The following is a 20361-nucleotide window of genomic DNA, read 5'->3' as shown; positions in this document are numbered from 1 at the left end:
AGACGTTCTAGGCCACGAAAGCCGGTGACTCGATAGCCGGAAGTCATCCGAACCTAGGCTAAGTCTGTCCAAGCGGGTTAGGCAGCAGTCGGTTCCGGTTGGCAGCCAGGATGGCTGATCGTGCTGCGCTGGAGGAGCTGGTGCGACTCCAGGGAGAGCATGTGCGGGGCCTCAAACAGCAGAAAGCCTCCGCTGAGCAGGTGCGACTCAGATGGAAGGAGAGGGGCCAGACAAACCAGAGGGACATAGAGGGTGGTCTGGCTGGAGGACACACATGTGAATGAAGAGAGTAGGCTGGAAGAATGAAAGGGGCTGAGTGAGAAGGTGGCCAGGGTGGATCCCAAGAGAAGCAAGGGTAGGAGTATCGAGTGCATGGGAAGGGAGGGAACGGAGGACAAAAACGGAGGGACAGTCCAGCTGTGTTTTTCCCGCCCAGATCGAGGAGGAGGTGGCGAAACTCCTAAAACTGAAGGCACAGCTGGGCCATGATGAAGGCAAACAGAAGTTTGTGCTCAAAACCCCGAAGGTAAGCTATTCCTGTGAGAGGCCTCAAAGGAAGGTCCTGATCAGTCTGAAATACTGCAAAGGAGTAAGTAATTGGTGTAGGCACCAGGCTGGATTGATCGCAACCTGAGTCATTCGATGATGACAGAAACAGAGCTGCTCACGGGAGTCAGCCTGCTAACTGCCAGTCCTTCCATTCATTACCTATTCACTGAGTAAGTCTATGTGTGTGGTATTGTACACTGAATATACTATACTGGATATGCCTGTCTTTGTGATGCTTACATCCCACTGAGGCAGAGATTTAAGACAAATAATTCCACTCAGGGATATGCAATTACAAAATATGACTGGTGATATGAAGAAAATTAGAACTTGAGAGATGGCTCAGCAGATAAGAGTGTGCAGAGAATCCAACTTTGATTCCCTGCACCTACATCAGGTGGCTCACAACTGTCTGTAACTCTCTCTCTCTCTCTCTCTCTCTCTCTTCTCTCTCTCTCACACACACACACACACAATGTATAAAAATAATGAAACTTTTTTAAAAAAAGAGAGAGAGAAACTTACAGGGATGTTCTGAGAAAAATAAGGGGGGGCTGGGGAATCTGAGAAGCCACACAAGGGAGTGATATACTGATGGACCTCTCAAGTGGGTGGGAGATAGCCAGGGAAAGACTATAGGATGATAGGCTCAGTAGAGTATGGACACCCTGATGCAGAAAAGAACTTTGATACTTCGTAGGAACTAGAAGAAGACCTTTTCAAATAGAAGCAAATAAAGTCAAAGAAGCTTAGCTCAGGCTCAGGGCTTCAGTTCAGATCTATTCTGTAAGTTCTGTAAACAGAACTCCACACCTTCATTGGGTTCCCTTGGCACTTGATTGTGTGTGTGTGTGTGTGTGTGTGTGTGTGTGTGTGTGTGTTTATATGTACGAGAGTATGGGTGCCTGCAGAGGCCAGGAGAGGGTGTCAGATTCCCTGGAGCTGGAGTTGCAGGCAGTTGTGAGCCATGCTAATGTGCTCTGGAAGAGCATCAAGAGTGCTTTTTTTACCTACCTGAGCCATCTCTCCTGCCCTGTGCAACAACTTCTGGTAATTATTCATGAAGTTTATTTACCAGAAGCTAAGGTTGGGTGCCTGGAAATGAATGTATTTTAAGTTGATTTCCGAAGAGAAGCCATCTGCCGTGGTGTACATCTTTAATCCCAGTACCCAGGAAGCAGAGACAGGCAGGTCTTTGTGAGTTTTAGTGATATTAAGACAGATCATTAGCTTTAAGTGAAGAGGGGCTAATCTGCCACAAATTCCCTATTTTTTACTTTATTCAGTGATCATAATAGTTATTGGTCTTCGTTTCTTTGAGGTTTTATTTTATTGAGATAGGGCATCTCTACATAGCTCTGGTTGTGTCTGTGTGTGTGTATGCGTGTGTCTGTGTGTGAGGGAGCAGCTGGAGTTACAGCAGTTATAGGCTGCCCAGCCTAGGTGCTGGGAACGAAAGTCAGGACAGACTGTTGTACAAGTTCCAGGCCAGTGGGGACGACATAGTAAGATTGGAAGACCTTGTGCCCAAAAGGCAGAGGTGGGGTAGAGATGGATGGTAGGATTAATTCTCTTTAAGCCAGATTCATCGAGCTGTGCCTTTCTGCATAGTCTTTAAAAACAAAACAAAACACCAAGTCTAGCTAGCCTCAGACTTGCTATATAGCAGAGGTTAGTTTTGAAATTCTGATCCTTAGGTCTCCACCTAACAGGTACTGGAATTACAGGCATGTACGACCACACCCATCCCACACAGTTCTTTTCCAAAGGGTGAAGAGGCGTTTAAAATCTCAGAGAAATGGGGACTGGGAGATGGTGCAATATTAAGGGTGCTTATTGTTTTTCTAGAAGGTCTGAGTTAGGTCCTCTGCACCCACATATAACAGCTGCCTGTAATTCCAACTGGCCTCCAAGGATACCCTCACACATAGCATTACAGAAATAATGGTCAACAATGGCTCAGGCTATTGAATGGGGTGGAAATTTTCATGCCTCGGTGTCAGTAAAGCAGAAGCAGCAAGCAGTAATCCTGTTGGTGTGACACAATAAAAAGTCCAGGGCACCACCCAGGAATCCTCGTCAGGAATCGGAATCTAATTAGGCCTGCAGACCAAGGTGGGGCAGTGCAAAGTGGAGAGCAGGCTAAATGTCATATCAGCGATATTGCTGACTGAGTCCAGAATGTGAAAAACTTTTTAGAACAAATTATCCAGTTTAAGTAAATAACATGGAGGGGCAGGAATAAGAGTGCGGCTCAGTGTGAGAAGGCCTGGGGTCCAAATCAGACACCACAGAAGAAGAAAAAAGGAAGAACAAGAGAGCTGTTGTGAATTAAATGGACATTGTCATCTAAATATAATATGTTTAGAATATGGCCAGGTGGTGGTGGCGCACACCTTTAATCCCAGCACTCAGGAGGCAGAGGCAGGCGGATCTCTGTGAGTTCCAAGCCAGCCTGGTCTACAAGAGCTAGTTCCAGGCCAGGCTCCAAAGCTACAGAGGAACCCTGTCTCCAAAGAGACAAAACGAAACAAAACAAAATTGGAAAACTTATTTATCTCTTACCCTGAGTTTGACAACTTCTCAATACTTACATTTTCCTGGTGAGATACGTGGTGGCGTTAATGAATTATTTTCTGAGTTATATAAAGAGATATGTCAATATTAAGATCTCTATAACTTTCCAATAAGCCAGTGTTTTGTAGATGACCAGTGTAGATGTCATAAAGTCATACATGAGCAAAAGATCCATTCAACATATAAGATACACTAGTAGGGTTTGTTGTTGTTTTTTGAGTTTTGGGGTTTTTTTGTTATTTGTTTTTGTTTTTGGGTAGGTTTGTTTTTGCTTTTTTGGTATTTAATACAAAAAACACTTAGGAAACTTGACTGCTTTTTATTAAGAAAAACATTAAAGATTTGCAGAAATGGAGCTGGAGAGATGACTCAGCTTTAAGAGCACTGGCTGCTCTTCCAGAGCATCTGGATTGGATTCCAAGCAACCACCTGTAACTGTAATTCCAAAGGATCTGACGTCCTCTTCCGGACTCCATGGGTACCAGACATGCAAGTGATGCATGAACATATGTGCATGAAAAATTAGGTTGAAAACAAGAGTTGCAAAAATGTGGTCAGTGTATCATTAAAAGCACTTTTTAATGCTCTCAAAATATTATTTGTGTTCATTTGTAATGGTATATTGATAAGTGTTTGCACTTTTAATTTCAAATGTGGCAAATGTACATAGAAAGAATACACTTTGAGTTGACAGTAGCTAAGAATGTGAAAAGGTTTGTCCACCAAAGGTTTTGGAGCGGGCTGTAATGTTCCAGACTAAAAACTCTGACCTAGGTGGGAGACAGACTCTACTCCAGACTTGCTGAGTGCTCTCAGGTAGTAACTTGACTTCTTAACAGCCTGTAGCCTGTAATTTAGCTAGATAATGTATCTACCAAACCTGAGTTAGAACTTTTTTTCCTTCTTAAGAAGCAGTTTCATTGCTATGGCCCAAGCTGGCCTTGAATTCACTGATCCACCTTCCTCTGCTTCCAAGTGCCACCAAACCCAGTTTCGCTAGAGCTTTTTTATCAGAATATAATTTGGTTAAATAGAATGTAAAGAAACTTATGATGAAAAATTGCATGTAAATTTTAGAATTCAACCTGTTGAGCCCCTTTGAATGATAATGTGCTTGTCTGGTAGATATTGTCTGCTATACAAGCAAAAGTGGTTATTCCTGAGTTTTCCAAAAACTTGCGTTGAGAAAATGGTTCTGAATTCTGTGAAACAGAACCTAGCCAGCTGATGGCAGTGAGTCCTGGGACTGACAGGGCTTGTTCTGAGCTGTCTTCCCGCTTGGTGGCTGCAGGAAAACCCACGCTTGCAGTATCATTCGTGTTCCTTGTTGCTGAGCTAGACTCTGGATAGTTCTGCAGTTAATTGTTCTTTATTTTTATTTATTTTATGTGTGTTGGTGTTTTGCCTGAATGTCTTTCTGTGTGAGGGTATTGGATCCCCTGGAACTGGAGTTACAGACAGTTGTGAGCTGCCATGCCAGGAATTGAACCTGGGTCCTTTGGAAGAGCAGTCAGTGCTCTTAACCGCTGAGCCATTTCTCCAGCCCCTTGTTCTTTATTTTAAATGTCATTCTTGTTTTGATTTTTGACTCCCAAGGGCACAAGAGACTACAATCCCCGGCAGATGGCAGTTCGGGAGAAGGTGTTTGATGTCATCATCCGCTGCTTCAAGCGCCATGGAGCAGAAGTGATTGATACCCCTGTGTTTGAACTGAAGGTGAGAGATGGCTAAGGAGAAACTTAACGGTGGACCTGTGGGCTTATGAATACCAAAGACAATGAAGGAGTCTAAGGTTACAAAGGTTAGAATTTTAACACATTAACGGGGCCGACAGAGTTCTGTCTGTGTCAACACTAGAGCTCAAATGTTTGAGTTCACACACGGAGGATTTTCAAGCTTTTAAAGCATGGCCAGTTTGGTCAGAGGGCTATGTTATAACCAGTTGAAGACATCGCAGGGCAGAGACTGCTGTAACATCCTGCAGTTCTATTTTGGTTTCTGACATTGTTCAGCTCTCAGACGTTATAAAAGCGTCTGTGTTTGCTGACCTGATAATGCATTCCTACAAGCTTATCTTCAAAACCAGAAAGCTGTGTGCACAGATATGCCTGTTGACTTCTTTTGGAAATGTATTTTAATTGGAGCTACATAAGCATAATAGGACAATGTTAGCAAACAAATCTTTGCACTGCTGTTCTAAGATGGTCTCGTTGAACCCAGGCTGGCCTTGACGCAGAAGCCCGGTGCTTCTTCCTTCCTAGTGCCATAGTTATAGGTGTAGCTCACCGCCCCAAGTCTCACTGGAAAATTATACACCTTTTTTTTATTTATTTAGTTTTTAACGATGGGGAGGGTTAGATTTGTATGTGAATGTGTACATGAGTACCTGTACCCGAGGAGGTCAGACGTGTAGGATACCCTCGGAGCTGGAGTTACATTAGGGTCACCAGTGAGCTGACTGGCATGGGTGCTATGAATCGAACCTAGGTCCTCTGCAAGATCAGTACAATTCCTAACCACTTTATCAGGGCTGGAGAGACAGCTCAGCAGTTAGAGCACCTGTTGCTTGTGCAGAGGATCTGGGTGCACACGACATCCGTGCGGTGACTCACTCCATCTGTAACTCTAGTCTAGAGGATCCAACACTCTCTTCTGACCGCCATGGGCACCAGACATGCATGTGGTGGACACACACACATAGACAAAGCATTCATACAAATAAAATACATTTTTTATTATTTCAGTAATAATACCTTAGAAATGACTAAGGTGGCTCAGCTTGGGTAAAGACATTTACTACCAAGCCTGATGAGTTTAAGAGACTTGAGACTTCACAAGATGGAAGAAGAGAACCAGCTCTCACAATTATCCACTCTCCTTATGCATGTCATGGCCCATGAACGCACACAATATAAATAAATGATTATTTTTTTAAAAGGTAAATTAAAAGTAATACTTTCAGGGGCTAAGGGTGGCACACACCTTTTATCCCAGCACTTAGGAGGCAGAAGCAGGCAGATCTCTCTTGAGTTCGAGGCCACCCTGGTCTACAGAGTGAGTTTCAGGACAGCCAGAGCTACATAGAGAAGCCCTGTCTCAAAAAAACGAATGGGGGGGGGGGGGGCGGCGGAGTAATAGCTTTGCCACAAAAGAGAAAAAAAAAAATCAGAATATCAACACAATGCTGTTACTCCCTTTTATTTTCGTTTTGTTTTATCTTTTTGAAACAGGGTCTTTCTATGTAGACCAGGCAGACCTTGAATTCACAGAGATCTGCCTGCCTAAACCTTCTGGGTCCTTGGATAAAAGGTGTGCGGTGTGCCTGTTACTACTTTTTTTTTTTTTTTTTTTTTTTTTTTGGTTTTTTTGTTTTGTTTTGTTTTGTTTTTTGAGACAGGGTTTCCCTGTAGTTTCTAGAGCCTGTCCTGGAACTAGCTCTTGTAGACCAGGCTGGCCTCAAACTCAGAGATCCGCTTGCCTCTGCCTCCTGAGTGCTGGCTGTTACTACTTTTTTATTGTAACTATGTCAGACTTGTAAGCATTATGATAAATAGCAGAGGAATTATAAGACTATAGACAAGTTGAGATTAGTCATGTTAGAATAGTAAGTTTTTAGTTTTTGTGTTTATAATGGTCTTTTAAGGGCTGGGATTACAGCCCAGTGATTGCCCACCAAGTGCAAAGCCTAGGTTCGATCCCTAGCATCACATAGCAATAATGATAATCAACTTATTTTCTATCCAGGCATGGTGGCTCAAGCCTTTAATCCCAGCATTCAGGAGGTAGAGGCAGACAGATCCCTGGAAGCTCAAGGCCAGCCAGGGATGCATAGTAAGACCCTGTACAGGCTTGAAAGAAAAGTTAAAATGTAGTTTATTATTGCGATCACATTGCTTCTTGGTTTCTCCAGGAAACACTGACCGGAAAGTACGGAGAAGACTCAAAGCTCATCTATGACCTGAAGGATCAGGGCGGGGAGCTGCTGTCCCTTCGCTATGACCTCACTGTATCCTGCACTCGGGTTCTTAAGACTTTGGACGAATTGGCACTCACTGACTGGGGTTGGGCTTGGGTTTAGGGACAGCAAGCAGGTATAGGTAAGATTACATATGAAACCATTCACAATTTATTTCTTTAAACCAAGATTAAGGACTTTGGCTAAGCGGAATATAGCCTTAGAAATCTTCATCATTCTGTCAGGGCCCTGTTCCTAGTTTTACAACAGTCTCCTGGCTCAAGAATAACTTTCCTGAGCTGGGAAGCAGTGGCGCACGCCTTTAATCCCAGCTCTCGGGAGGCAGAGACAAGTGGATCTCTGTGAGTTCGAGGCCAGCCTGATCTACAGAGAGAGTTCCAGGACAACTAGGGATGTTACACAGAGAAACCTGTCTTGAAGAATAGCTCTCCCCTACCCTCTCAGTGGGCAGAACTTTCTGTAATTGACCAGTATTTCCTTTATCTCCAAGTGTCTCAGTTAGTGTTCTTTGCTGTGGGGGGGACACCGTGGCCATGGCAACTATTAAAAACGAAATCATATAATCGGGGGCTTGCTTACAGTGCAGAGGGTTAGTCCATGATCATCACGCCAGAGAGCATGGCAGCACAAAGGCAGGCATGGTGCTGGAGAAAGAGCTGAGAGCTTTACATCCTGCTCCACGAGCAGCAAACAGAAAGCACGGGAGCAGGAGCACCTGGGCCAAGGTGGGCCTTTGAAACTTCAAAGCCGAATCCCGTGACACACCTCCTCCTAACTACCTAATCCTCCCAAACAGTTCGTCAGCTGGGGACGAAGCATGGAAAAACACAAGTCTGTGTGGCCAGATTCATTGAGACCACCACACCAAGCTACTCTGCAAACCATCCAGTCAGGGATTCACATGGCCTTTCCCTCCGATGTCTAACCTGCCACGTCCCCTTCTCTCCCCTAGTCAGCATAGTCCAGGAGAGACATGAGCGAAAGGGAGAGGCAGGGGTCCTTGCCACCTGCCTTTCCTACTCAGCTGCCTTTTGTGATTACAGTTAATTCTTCTGACGGTTAGAAGTGCTGTAACTCTTCCAGGCAGGGGTTTTATCTATATAGGCAGGGTTAGACCCCAGCTTCTGCGGGTGATGATAATTCCCAGCACCACAGGAGGCTCTTTTCCTTAACACTCTGTCCTCAGGTCCCTTTTGCTCGGTATCTGGCAATGAATAAACTCACCAACATTAAACGCTACCACATAGCAAAGGTGTATCGCCGGGACAACCCTGCTATGACCAGAGGCCGTTATCGCGAGTTCTATCAGTGTGTGAGTGTTGGAAAACCATGGAGCATGATGGGTAACTCAGGCCCTCTCTGATAGGATCTCCCGAACACTATGGTGTCCTGAACAAACTAGATGACCTCGAAAATGCTCTTAAATTTCTGTGATATTTTCAGGTAGCCCTCATAATGGTTTAGTGGAAATTAATAAGACAATCAGATCTGGGGTTTGGGGCCTGGTTTGGGGTATGGGGGTGTATATTTTAGTGCTGGGGGTTGTATACACTGGGACACTGGGCAATTGTTCTACCACTGAGCTACATCCCTAGCTCCAGGTTTTTTATATTAAATGATAGTATTATAGTCACAACAGAGGATGAGGAAATTCAATGTGTGTTGTTGTTAAGTCTTCTAGATGAAACAGAAAATGAAGGGGAGGCCTGTGCTTCGATGCAGACAGAGCACAGCTTTGGGGAGTCTCGCATGCCACCCTCTCCCTCTCTGTTTCCTTGCAGGATTTTGACATTGCTGGCCAGTTCGACCCCATGATTCCTGATGCAGAGTGTCTGAAGATCATGTGTGAGATCCTGAGTTCACTTCAGATAGGCAGCTTCCTGGTCAAGGTCAGAGCTGGGAGGGACTGGGGGGTCAAGGTCAGGCCTGGCCCCTCAGAGATCAGTAGCTAGTGGGATGGAGGCGACTGGGACCTGTGCAGAATGAGCAGATTTCTTCCTCCCCGTGCCCTGCTCCTCACAGGTAAATGACAGGCGTATCCTAGACGGGATGTTTGCTGTCTGTGGTGTTCCTGACAGCAAGTTCCGTACCATCTGCTCCTCAGTGGACAAACTAGACAAGGTAACAACCGCACACCTGACTCTCTAGATCCTACCCTGTTTTAAGCGATGAGAAAGTTTAGGAGGAGTTCTGGCCCCAGCATGTAGGTTGAAAGGCAGCTTTGCTCTCAGATTGCTTCTTGAACGGGCCCATGCTCGTTCTGTGGTAGAGAAGCTGTGTAGTGGCCTCTGACTGTTGTTGTCTGCCCAGGTGTCCTGGGAGGAAGTGAAGAATGAGATGGTGGGAGAGAAGGGCCTTGCACCGGAAGTGGCTGATCGCATTGGGGACTATGTCCAGCAGCATGGTGAGAAAGGAGCTTAGCAGCCACCTCACTGCCCTTAGTCCTAAAGTTGAAACGTGTGTGTGTGTGTGTGTGTGTGTGTGTGTGTGTGTGTGTGTGTGTAAAGGGTGTGTTGTTCATGTGCACGTGTGTGTGTATGAAGGGGTGTGTTGTTCGTGTACGTGTGTGAGAAGGGGTGTGTTGTTCGTGTACGTGTGAGAAGGGGTGTGTTGTTCGTGTACGTGTGTGAGAAGGGGTGTGTTGTTCGTGTACGTGTGTGAGAAGGGGTGTGTTGTTTGTGTGTGTGTGTGTGTGTGTGTGTGTGTGTGAAAGGGTATGTTGTTCGTGTACGTGTGTGAGAAGGGGTGTATTGTTCGTGTGTGTGTGAAGAGGTGTGTTGTTTGTGTGTGTGTGTGTGTGTGTGTGTGTGTGTGTGTGAAAGGGTGTGTTGTTCGTGTGTGTGTGTATGTGTGTTCATGTTTACACGTACTGCACCCAAAAGGCAGGCCTGGTTTTTTTTTCTTGTCAGTCTGACCTACAGATTTGTTTCCTCAGGTGGGGTGTCTCTGGTGGAGCAGTTGCTCCAGGATCCTAAACTCTCCCAAAACAAACAGGCCTTGGAGGGCTTGGGAGACCTAAAGCTGCTGTTTGAATATCTGACCCTGTTTGGCATTGATGACAAGGTAAGTCGGGTTGGAGACAGGAGCCTTAGCTGACGCTGTGGCTTAGGGTCCCTGATCCTAGTCTGGTACTGACCATGGCCTTACCTCCACAGATCTCCTTTGACCTGAGCCTTGCTCGAGGCCTGGACTACTATACTGGGGTCATCTATGAGGCGGTGCTGCTACAGATGCCAGCCCAGGCTGGGGAAGAGCCCCAGGGTGTGGGCAGTGTAGCTGCTGGAGGGCGCTACGATGGGCTAGTAGGCATGTTTGACCCCAAAGGGCGTAAGGTGCCATGCGTTGGGCTCAGTATTGGAGTAGAGCGAATCTTCTCCATTGTAGAGCAAAGATTAGAGGTAAGTCCTGGGGTGGGTAGAGCACAGAAGGGCAGGTAATGGTACCCAGGCTACCTTTGATCATTTAGGAACAGGTGCTGCTTTGGGCAGGCACCTTTGAGAAATGCAGAAAAGATGGATGGTTATGGACCATTTTCATGTGTGTCCTTATATGTTTTATGATACTGGAAATCAAACCTGGGCCTTGTGCACTCTAGGCAAGCACTGTTAGCACTATGCTATTTTTCACTTAATTTGAGACAGGGTCTCACTAGGTTACCCAGAGTGGCTTTGAACTCTGTGTAGCCCAGGTGGGCCTTGAATCCTCCTGGCTCAGCCTCTGAATAACTGGGCTAGGTTAAGCCATCGGGCCTGGCTTCTAGGATAGTTTTATGGATCTTTATTCTTTCTCCTCTGAATCAGAGCTATCAAAAATCGAGGCTGGTGTAGCTAAGATGCACTGCCATGTGCCAGGCCTACATGCTTGGTGCGTTTTCAGCTAGACACTCTTGTTGTTTTTGTTCGTCAGATAAGGAAGCTAAGTACTAGCAATCAGATAATTTGCTCAAGGTTGTGATACTTGTAAGTAGGAGAGTCAGAGTGTGGTCCAGATAGTTCAGTGTTGTGCTAACCATTCTAATGCTGCCTCTCAGTACAAAACATGTCCGAGGCCCTGGGCTTGCTCCAGTGGCTGTTCTGACTCCCTGGGGCCTGGAGTAACACCAAGGATGCCCCCTTTTGTTGCTGGTGCTCTTAAATGGCTCATTGCATTTGATTTTCAGGGGTGTCCTAGCAACTTTCCCACTAGTCCTGTTTTTTTTTTTTTTTTTTTACTTCTAGAATGAAACCATCCATCCATGTTGCCTACTTGAGGTCATTATTCTAGTAGGCAGTTTATGTTGTAACTTTGAAAACAGTTTCCAGCCGGGTGGTGGTGGCGCACTCCTTTAATTCCAGCACTTGGGAGGCAGAGGCAGGCAGAGCTTTGTGAGTTCGAAGCCAGCCTGATCTACAGAACTAGTTCCAAGACAACTAGGGCTGTTACACAGAGAAACCCTGAGTCAAAAAACCGGAGGGGGGGTAGTTTTCCAGAAAAAGTTGAAGGGCAGGAGCAGCCTTGTTCTGCATCCACACATACCTAGTCTCCGATGGGGAAGTAGACAGTGAAGACAAGACGCCAGTGCTGGTTTGAGGTGGGCTCCGTTCTCCCTGTGGCTGCTGTGGCCCCTAACCCAGATGGAAAGGAGTTTCAGCTTTGCTGTGTTGCCACCCTGCAGTGTTTATTCCTTTTTGTCATTGTGTTTTGGTGTTTTCTTCTGTAAATTTTTTTTTAAATTTTTTGTGTATGGGTGTTTTGCCTACTTGTGTGTCTGTGCCTGGTGCCCACAGAGGCCAGAAGAGGGCATCAGATCCCTTGGGACTGGAATTATAAACAGCTGTAAACTGCTTTGTGGGTGCTGGAAATCAGACAGACTCAGGTTCTCTGGAAGAGCAGCAAGTGCTCTTAACTGCTGAGCCATCTCTCCAGCCCGCTTATTTGTTTTGTTTTGTTTGGTTGGTTGGGTTTGGGGGTGTTTTGGGTTTGTTTTTTTTTTTTGTGACACACTAGCCTCAAACTCACATATTATTCAAGGCGAACCTTGAAGGCCTGATCCTTCTGTCTTCACCTCCCAAGTACTAGAATTATAGATATACCCAGCTTTTCATTCATTATTTATTCTGACAAGTCATACAAGTCAGTTCATTTCTTACACCCTCTAAAAACTATTTTCATGTTCTACTGGTAGATGAGAAGGCTGGGACCCTGCCCTAGTTGAGCTCACGGAATTGGACTTAGTCTCTCAGGATCCTAACTACAGCCCTTCCTGTTGTTCCTTGATCGCTTAGTCCCGCTCTGCTCTTGCCTGCCTCTCCCCAGGCTTTAGAGGAAAAGGTTCGGACCACAGAGACCCAGGTGCTCGTGGCATCTGCACAGAAGAAGCTGCTGGAGGAGAGACTGAAGCTTGTCTCCGAGTTGTGGGATGCCGGGATCAAGGTACAGGAAGCGACCCCCAGGGTGGTAGCAAACATGGGAATTCTAGGCACAGACTAATAGAAGTTCACATGGTGCCTCTCCCATTACTTCTTGAGATGGAGCAAAGCAAGTGCAAACTGTTTAAGTACGTGTGCAGTTTTGTTTCAGTTCAAATAAGGCCAATCATTCTTCCTGCTGCGCCCCCACCCCCGAAGTTCCCCCTGAGAACACAGAAGCCTTTGTTTTCTTCTGGGTCATTTGCAGGCCGAGCTGCTCTACAAGAAGAACCCAAAGTTACTGAACCAGCTGCAGTACTGTGAGGAAGCGGGCATCCCACTGGTGGCCATCATTGGCGAGCAGGAGCTCAAGGATGGGGTCGTCAAGCTGCGTTCCGTGACGAGCAGAGAAGAGGTAAGGGGGCAAGCAGGACGGTAAAGGACATGGGGGTATCATCTATCCTGGCATATCTAATTGGGTTTATGTCCCAGTGAGCCAACCCTGATAACTAAATGTAGGCACTCAGTGAATAGCTGAGCGGAAGATGCTCATACCTTCTCCCTCCATCCTGGCCAGGTGGATGTCCGAAGAGAAGACCTTGTGGAGGAGATCAGAAGAAGAACAAATCAGCCCCCCTCTATCTGCTGAACTGAGTAAACTTCCAGAGGAAGCATGGTTGACCTTGTTTGAACTAAAACAAAACTGCACATATATTTAAACAGTTTGCACATCTCTGATCCAGCAGAAGACTGAAGGGTAGTCACAACAGAGGCTTCTTGTTTTATTAATACCTTATTGTTGGTAATCACTGGCAAAAAAAAAAACGTCCAGGTACTACACTTTCCTTGTCAGGGATGGGGAGGAACAGTGTAGGTGGATTAATCAAGGTTCTGCCTCCTAAACTCCTGTATGGACCTGAGGTGGCTTCATTGCAGAGCCACACACCAGATGAACAGATGTCTCCCTATAACCTACCGCCTAAAAGTCCAATAAATGTCTCCACCGCTAACTTAGCCTGTCTGTGTCCGTGATGCCTAATGCTACCTTCCTCTTCAGGCCCTGAACCATTCAAACCATTCTAGTAACTGGTATGAAAGAGCGACGGTCCCGTCAGAAACCCGCTGGTTAAAGGACACCCTGTGGGCCCAGTGTCCATCCTGCCCGGGCTCTGCCCCACCTCCACCCCTTGTGCTGGAGCTCCACCCACACACAGGGTTTAGCTAGCGCCCCCCCAGGGGCTCGCGCACGTGCAATGGGTGCCTCCTTGAGAGGCGGGGTTGCTCTCTGAGCCAATGAGAGCTTGAGGGGGCGTGGAGGACAGGGAATCTTCCAGAGACAAGCTCAAGGAAGTTCTAAAGCGTACTGGCAGACCTAGGAGTGAGCTATGCAGTCGAAACGTGAGTGTGAGGTAAGTAAATGAAGACCTAAGGGGTCCTTGGGCCCTTCCTGCACAAGGGGCGGTTACTGTGACCCCAGTACCGCAGGCGAGGTGGGACCGCCAGTGATGCGCCATTCCAACTTATCTCTTCCCACCCCAGCAATGGTGCGAGAGGGTGAATCCGGAGAACAAGGCAGCCCTGGAGGCGTGGGTAAGAGAGACTGGCATCCGCCTGGTGCAGGTCAACGGGCAAAGGAAGTATGGCGGGCCACCCCCAGGTATGGTAGCCCCACCCCGTGTCTCTACGCCAGCCTCGGTCACTCTTGTGGGAAGGGCCTGTCCCTAGGCTCCAAATTCAGAAACTCGAAACTACTTGACTGACATACCCTCTGTTAGATTCAGGTTTTGTCTGGCTTCCCTTTCCAGTCTCCCACTCGGTGCCAGCCTGGTTGTTTATGCAGTCCAGTGGCCCCATTATGCTAAGGACCAGGAGCCAGAAGGGTGTCAATATTTCTAGATGATCTTCTCACCCTCCCCCCGACACACACACCCCCCAGCTATTTCCTGGGGCTTAGAAATAAAATCATCTCAGAAAACCACAGTACCCCTCCATAACCTCTCCCTCCAGGCTGGGTGGGCAGCCCGCCACCTTCAGGGTCCGAGGTGTTTATTGGACGACTACCCCAGGACGTGTATGAGCACCAGCTGATCCCACTCTTCCAGCGCGTGGGGCGTCTCTACGAGTTCCGCCTAATGATGACCTTCAGTGGCTTGAACCGCGGCTTTGCCTATGCACGCTACAGCTCACGGCGCGGCGCCCAGGCCGCCATTGCCACTCTGCACAACCACCAGCTGCGCCCTTCCTGCCAGCTTCTGGTGTGCAGAAGCACCGAGAAGTGCGAGCTGACAGTAGACGGGCTGCCTCCGAGCTTGAACCGCCGCACGCTACTGCTCGCCCTCCAACCTCTGGGTCCCAGCCTGCAGGAGACATTGCTGCTACCCAGCCCTGGGTCGGCACCCTCTCAGATTGCACTGCTCAAGTTCAGCACACACCGAGCCGCTGCCATGGCCAAAAAGGCCCTGGTAGAAGGTAGGGGTGGAAGCTGCGGGAGGGCGGCTGGCTACTTAAAAGCATATCCCCAAACCTTAGAGTCAGACATGTGTGGAGTTCACAGACGGCCACTATGCAATAGTACTACAGCTTGTCTAAGTTCCTCCCACACGTTGTATTCTAATTTTGTTTTTTTGAGACAGGGTTTCTCCGTGTAGCTTTGGCTGTCCTGGAACTCGCATCAAGCTCTCAGATAATCCATCTGCCTCTGCTTCCCAAATTCTTGGATTAAAGGTTTGCGCAGGCCACTATCACCTGCTGTTGTATGCTGTGTTAGTCCTCGGTGTTTCCCAGGGCTGTAAAGAGTTGAGATGGGCCTGCTTATCTTCGCAGCTCCTGCCCTTCAGCAAATTAAGCAGTGCTGTTTCTGCTGTTGTGATGATGGTTAGGTAAATGAAGCCTGAATGCCCTGTCTTGCCCCAGGGATAATTAGATAGTGTTATTACAGCTCAGTGAGACTTGGGGAAGTCATTGTCACACCACCAGGAAGTAAAAGCTTTAAACACAGCCTGTGGCAAGTCACTTCACTGATCAACTCCTGCCTGAGTGTCTGTCTCAGTCCCTGTACTCAGATCTGCCCTTGTCTCTTGCCTTTGTCTTGCAGGGCAGTCACGCCTTTGTGGAGAACAGGTGGCTGTGGAGTGGCTCAAGCCAGACCTGAAGCAGCACTTCCGCCAGCAGCTTGCAGGTCCCTCACTGCGACTCCTCCGGCCCGATGGCAGCCAGCTAGCCCAGAGCAGGGACAGGCTAGGGTTCCAAGGGGCTCGTGCTGCTCTGCAGCTGCTGTGTCAGCGAATGAAGCTGGGCAGCCCAGTGTTCCTTACCAAGTGTTTAGGCACAGGGCCCGCTGGCTGGCATCGCTTTTGGTACCAGGTTGTGATCCCTGGACACCCAGTGCCTTTCAGTGGCCTAATTTGGGTTGTGCTGGCATCTGATTGGCAGGATGGGCATGAGGTGGCCAAGGATGCTGTTTCTGCGCAGTTGCTGGAAACACTGAGTGAGTTTAGGACCAGCTTGTGGTCTCCTGGGGCTGAAGCAGGTACTATGGTTAAGCAGTGACCCCTCCCCTCCCCCTCTTCTCTACAGGCATTCTAAATGGGTAGGCAGAACCTGTGCCTGTCCCCAGCCCAGCAGGCCTGGGCAGCCACTACTGAATCACAAAGAGACAGGGCCTGGTTACAGCTTCCTTGCTAGGGCAAACCCTGTCACACCTAAGTGCTATTTTAGTTGTGAAGAACTTTGCCCTTCCCTATTGAGCCCAGGGTCTGATCTGACCTCTGGCCTAGTATCCTTGGTCAATTCCCAGTTTGACAAGTAACTCACCATACCCACACAAAAGAGCTTACTATGAATCTGTGTTTTTATTTGAGCCAAAGGCTCTTCCACCACTTGTTACTGATTTGGGCTTACATGGTTTTTTTTTTTTTCTATATGTGGTTGTATTTATATTAAACCCCTGGTTTGTATACACATGTCTGTCTGTGCTGTCTTGCCATACAGAGTTTGTTTTACAATGGTAGGGTAAGCAAATGCTTTCCCACTTTGGGGCCGTGAGTTCATACGACAGAGTATTGGGAATTCCTATCTGGGGACTTGGGGTGTCACTCAGTGGTAGAGCTAAGCTTATACTCAAGACTGTAGGTTCAGTCTACAGCATCAAAACAAATCTCTTCAGGGCTGTCCCAGAAAACATGGCTCCTTGTCCTGACATTGTCCCCGTGCCCTCAGTCACTATCGTCGTCGCTGTCCTTCGCCACCTCCTCTGGAGCCTTGGCATCCTCGCCATCTTCTCTCAGCCCTGCAAAGAAGTCATCCGTGCTCCAGGCCTTGCTGCTCAGGGCACGAAGCGGTCCTCCCTTTTTCTTGCGTCGCCGATAGTCGTCCACAACCACAGTCCGCAGCTGAGTCATGTTCCAAAATTTGAGTCGCTGGTCATGGCCACTACTGGCCAAAAACTGGCCGCAATGGGACAGGGCTAGCTCCTCCACAGGCTCCCCAGCGTGCTGGCCCACAGTGCCTACCACTCGGTTTGGCAAGATGTTCACAGCCCTGAGCAGAGAACAGTGTTAGTCCTGGCTGGCTTGGCTCTTACTTCCTAAGCCCCAGGGCTGCTCTGGCTTCCCTTACCTGATGGTCCCGTCAGTGGAGCCAGTGCACAGCAGGTTCTCGGTGACTGGGACCATGCAGTCAATGGACTCTGCCCTCAGGGCAAAGCGGTCACTTGTGGCCCCAAAACCATTCCAATTGAAGAGGTAGATGGTACCTTCACTAGATCCGCAGGCCACCTTCTTCCCATACTGCAGGTTAACAAGGTAAACCGTGTTTGTGGAGCGACTTCACAGCGAAACCCCTGGCATACATACCCCATCCCATCATACCCAGCTGTACTTTCATGAGGGTGACGGAGGTTAGGTCGCCTGACTGAGGCTCTGAGAGTAACTCAAATCGGCGTCTCTTGATGTTGAAGACACCAAGGCAGCCATCCCCACTGCAGAGAACAAACAGATTGAACGGGAAGCTCCATTTGAGGAAGCTCATAACACAAAGTGGGTACCAAGTGGTCTAGAGGGAGGCAAAGAGCAGGGAGTCAGGTTTAAGGTTGTACCTGGCTGTCAGCAGCAGCTTTTTGGCTGGGTCTAGAGCCATGTCAGCAATGTACTCCTCATGCTGCCGCATATCCATGAGAGGGCCCTCTTTCCGCTGGTCCCAGAGCCGGATACCACCTGTGTCATCCCCAGTGACTAGAACATTCTCATCCACGAGCAGCAGACTGTTAATGGGGGCGCTGGAGAAACAAAGAATATGAACTTGTTCTAATAGAGACCTCTCGGTCCTTGCGCCTACCCCTCACCTGGTACACGTATATCTAATTGGTTTTTCTTACCTGTGAGCCTTGGAAATTCGTCTTTCCAACTGTCCTTGTTCGACATCTAATACGTGGATTGCTTTGTCCTTAGAGACAGTGACAAGTTCTGGGGGAAAAGGCCCAGCTTACGGTATTGCTCATTGCCATCTAGCCTCTCCCACACGGCTGGCTGCCCTCCCCAGTACTCACTCTGCCCATCCTCTGAGAAGCCCACAGCTCTGCAGGACTTGAGGTGGTGTCCTGACGACCAGAGTTCCTTGGTTTCTCCCTCCTGACAAGAGTATGAGAAGCTGAGGGAAGGAAGAGAGAGTGAATGCTCCCATACCACACCTGAAAGGCATGGAGCACAAAATCCAACTTTCCCATGTAGGTACGGTGCTTCCAAGACCAAAAAGCTTACCATTCTGCTTAACGATTTTCTTTGTAATAACAGAGATGGAACTCAAGCCTTCACACATGCTCAGTAAAACTCTGCAATTGAGCCACACACCCCCAGCCTATTTAATCATTTTCTCTTTATATTTTTTTTTCTTTCTTTCTTTTTTTTTGTTATTTTCTGTTTGGTTGGTTTTGGTTTTTCGAGATAGGGTTTCTCTGTGTACCTGGCTGTCCTGGTACTCACAGACCAGGCTGGTCTTGAACTCAGAGATCCACCTGCCTCTACCTCCCAAGTGCTAGGGTTAAAGGCATGCACCACCACCATCTGGTTCATTTATCCATTTTAAATTAACTTCAAATGTTAGATCTTGTTTCAGCACACATTTAATTCAAGATATATCTGTACAGGGCTGCTTTGGGGAATGGGTCAGGTTGTGACACAATCTCACTACCTAGCCAAGGCTAGCCTGGAACTTGTTTTCTTTTTTTGTTCTTTTTTATCTTTTTTTTTTTCTTCTAAACAGAGGTTCTCTGTGTAGACCAGGCTGGCCTTGAACTCAAGAGATTCACCTGCCTCTACCTCCCAAGAGCTAGGACTAAAGGTGTGTGCTACCACTAACCAACCTGTTTAGGCTGGAATTTGTAATTCTTTGTCTCATCCTCAAAAGTCTGAGCCTGGGGAAATATTGGGTCTGGACCACTGTGGGGGGCCCAGAAATACTTGATTAAACTAATGGCAAACTGGGTGTGTTGATGGATGCCTATTAAGAATTCTTGCCAAGCAGTGGTGGCACATGCCTTTAATCCCAGCACTCTGAAGGCAGAGGAAGGTGGCTGTCTCTGAGTTGAAGCCAATCTGGTCTACAGTGAGTTCCAGGACAGCCAGGGTTGTTAGGCAGGCAGAAAATCCCCGTCTCGGGAAAACAAAAACAAAAAGAATTCCAAGATCAAGCTGGGTGGTGGTGGCGCGTGCCTTTACCCAGCACTGGGGAAATAGAGGCAGACAGATCTCTTGAGTTTGAGGCCACCCTGGTCTACAGAGCAAGGACGGTCAGAGATACTTAGAGAAACTGACTAAAAAACATTGGGGGAAAATAATCTGAGATTGGAGTCAGGATCCTTTGAGACTATTCTGGGTCATAGTGAGATCTGTCTCAAAGAAAAATAACTGGGTGGTGGCGCAAGCCTTTAATCCCAGCACTCGGGAGGCAGAGACAGGCAGATCTCTGTGAGTTCGAGGCCAGCCTGGTCTACAAGAGCTAGTTCCAGGACAGGCTCCAAAGCTAGAGAAACCCTGTCTCGAAAAACAAAAACAAAAACAAAAAAACAAAAAACAAAAAAAAAAAGAAAGAAAGAAAAAGAAAAACTACTGACAGAAATCCAGTCCCTGAAGTTGCAAAGGTGATAATCAGAGTCCACAGAAGCTAGAGAAGGACACAGTTAATTACTATACATTTTTACCAATGTCACCGTACTGACAACTTAAAATAGAGGTGGAGGGCTGGGAGGATGGTTCAATGGATGAAGTGCTTGCCTCCAGCCGTGGGATCCCCAAAACCTATTTAAAAGTTGGGCAGGTATTGTGGCCAACTCTATTCCCAGCATTTAGGAAGCAGAGATGGGACCCCTGAGGCAAGCTAGCTAGCTAGTTAAGACTAGCCAAGATCGTCGAGCTCCAGGCTCAACAAGACACCTTGCCTAAAAATAAAAATAATAAAAGGCCTCCACAAGCACATTTGCTGAATGTTACTGAACGAGTCGGGCCGTCAGTGTCGTAAAATGTTTTCCCGCCACACTCTCTACCCTCACCTCCATCCCAGAAGAGCTTTAAGACCCTGGAGCCCACGTGCCCACCACACCTCCGCCCTACACCCCACTCACACGAACACGTCCCCGTCTACGTCCCCTGCTGCCAGCAGATCTCGGGTGGGATGGAACGCCAGGCCACTGGCTGGGGCTTCCAGCACGATGTCTTCTGGGGCATCACGGATCCGGGGTGCTGCCTTCGTGGAGTCAAGGTCTTCTTCATTGCTAGAGTTCTCTGAGGGACTCTCCTCACACAGGTGATCCATAGGACCCACACGCGCGCCGAGCCAAGTACATTTAATGAGGCGTGGCTTAAGTCGCTCCTTCCGGAA

General features: G+C 47.8%; 3 protein-coding genes across 3 annotated transcripts; 2 read left to right on the top strand and 1 right to left on the bottom strand.

Moving 5' to 3' along the window:
- The first annotated feature begins 53 nt into the window (after positions 1-53).
- Hars1 (histidyl-tRNA synthetase 1) lies at positions 54-13503 on the top strand. The gene is made up of 13 exons (XM_038330525.2): positions 54-200; positions 437-526; positions 4723-4842; positions 7037-7132; positions 8289-8414; positions 8884-8991; positions 9125-9223; positions 9413-9506; positions 10038-10165; positions 10258-10500; positions 12398-12514; positions 12758-12904; positions 13067-13503. Exons 1-13 carry the CDS (start codon positions 111-113, stop codon positions 13136-13138), a joined length of 1530 nt encoding a protein of 509 aa, XP_038186453.1. The 5' UTR covers positions 54-110; the 3' UTR covers positions 13139-13503.
- Positions 13504-13656: 153 nt separating this feature from the next.
- On the top strand, positions 13657-16396 carry Dnd1 (DND microRNA-mediated repression inhibitor 1). Its single transcript, XM_038330527.1, has 4 exons — positions 13657-13898; positions 14029-14146; positions 14497-14958; positions 15584-16396. The coding sequence occupies exons 1-4, from the start codon at positions 13875-13877 to the stop codon at positions 16036-16038; spliced, it is 1059 nt and encodes a 352-aa protein (XP_038186455.1). The 5' UTR covers positions 13657-13874; the 3' UTR covers positions 16039-16396.
- Wdr55 (WD repeat domain 55) lies at positions 16322-20361 on the bottom strand. The gene is made up of 7 exons (XM_038330526.1): positions 20105-20361; positions 18035-18135; positions 17864-17951; positions 17585-17764; positions 17368-17467; positions 17107-17276; positions 16322-17028 (listed from the first exon to the last, which is right to left on the bottom strand). The coding sequence occupies exons 1-7, from the start codon at positions 20293-20295 to the stop codon at positions 16704-16706; spliced, it is 1155 nt and encodes a 384-aa protein (XP_038186454.1). The 5' UTR covers positions 20296-20361; the 3' UTR covers positions 16322-16703.

The sequence above is a fragment of the Arvicola amphibius genome, chromosome 5, assembly GCF_903992535.2.
Source record: "Arvicola amphibius chromosome 5, mArvAmp1.2, whole genome shotgun sequence".
Taxonomy (NCBI): Eukaryota; Metazoa; Chordata; class Mammalia; order Rodentia; family Cricetidae; genus Arvicola; species Arvicola amphibius.
The sequence above is the reverse complement of the archived record's forward strand: the minus strand, read 5'-3'. Positions and strand labels throughout refer to the sequence as shown.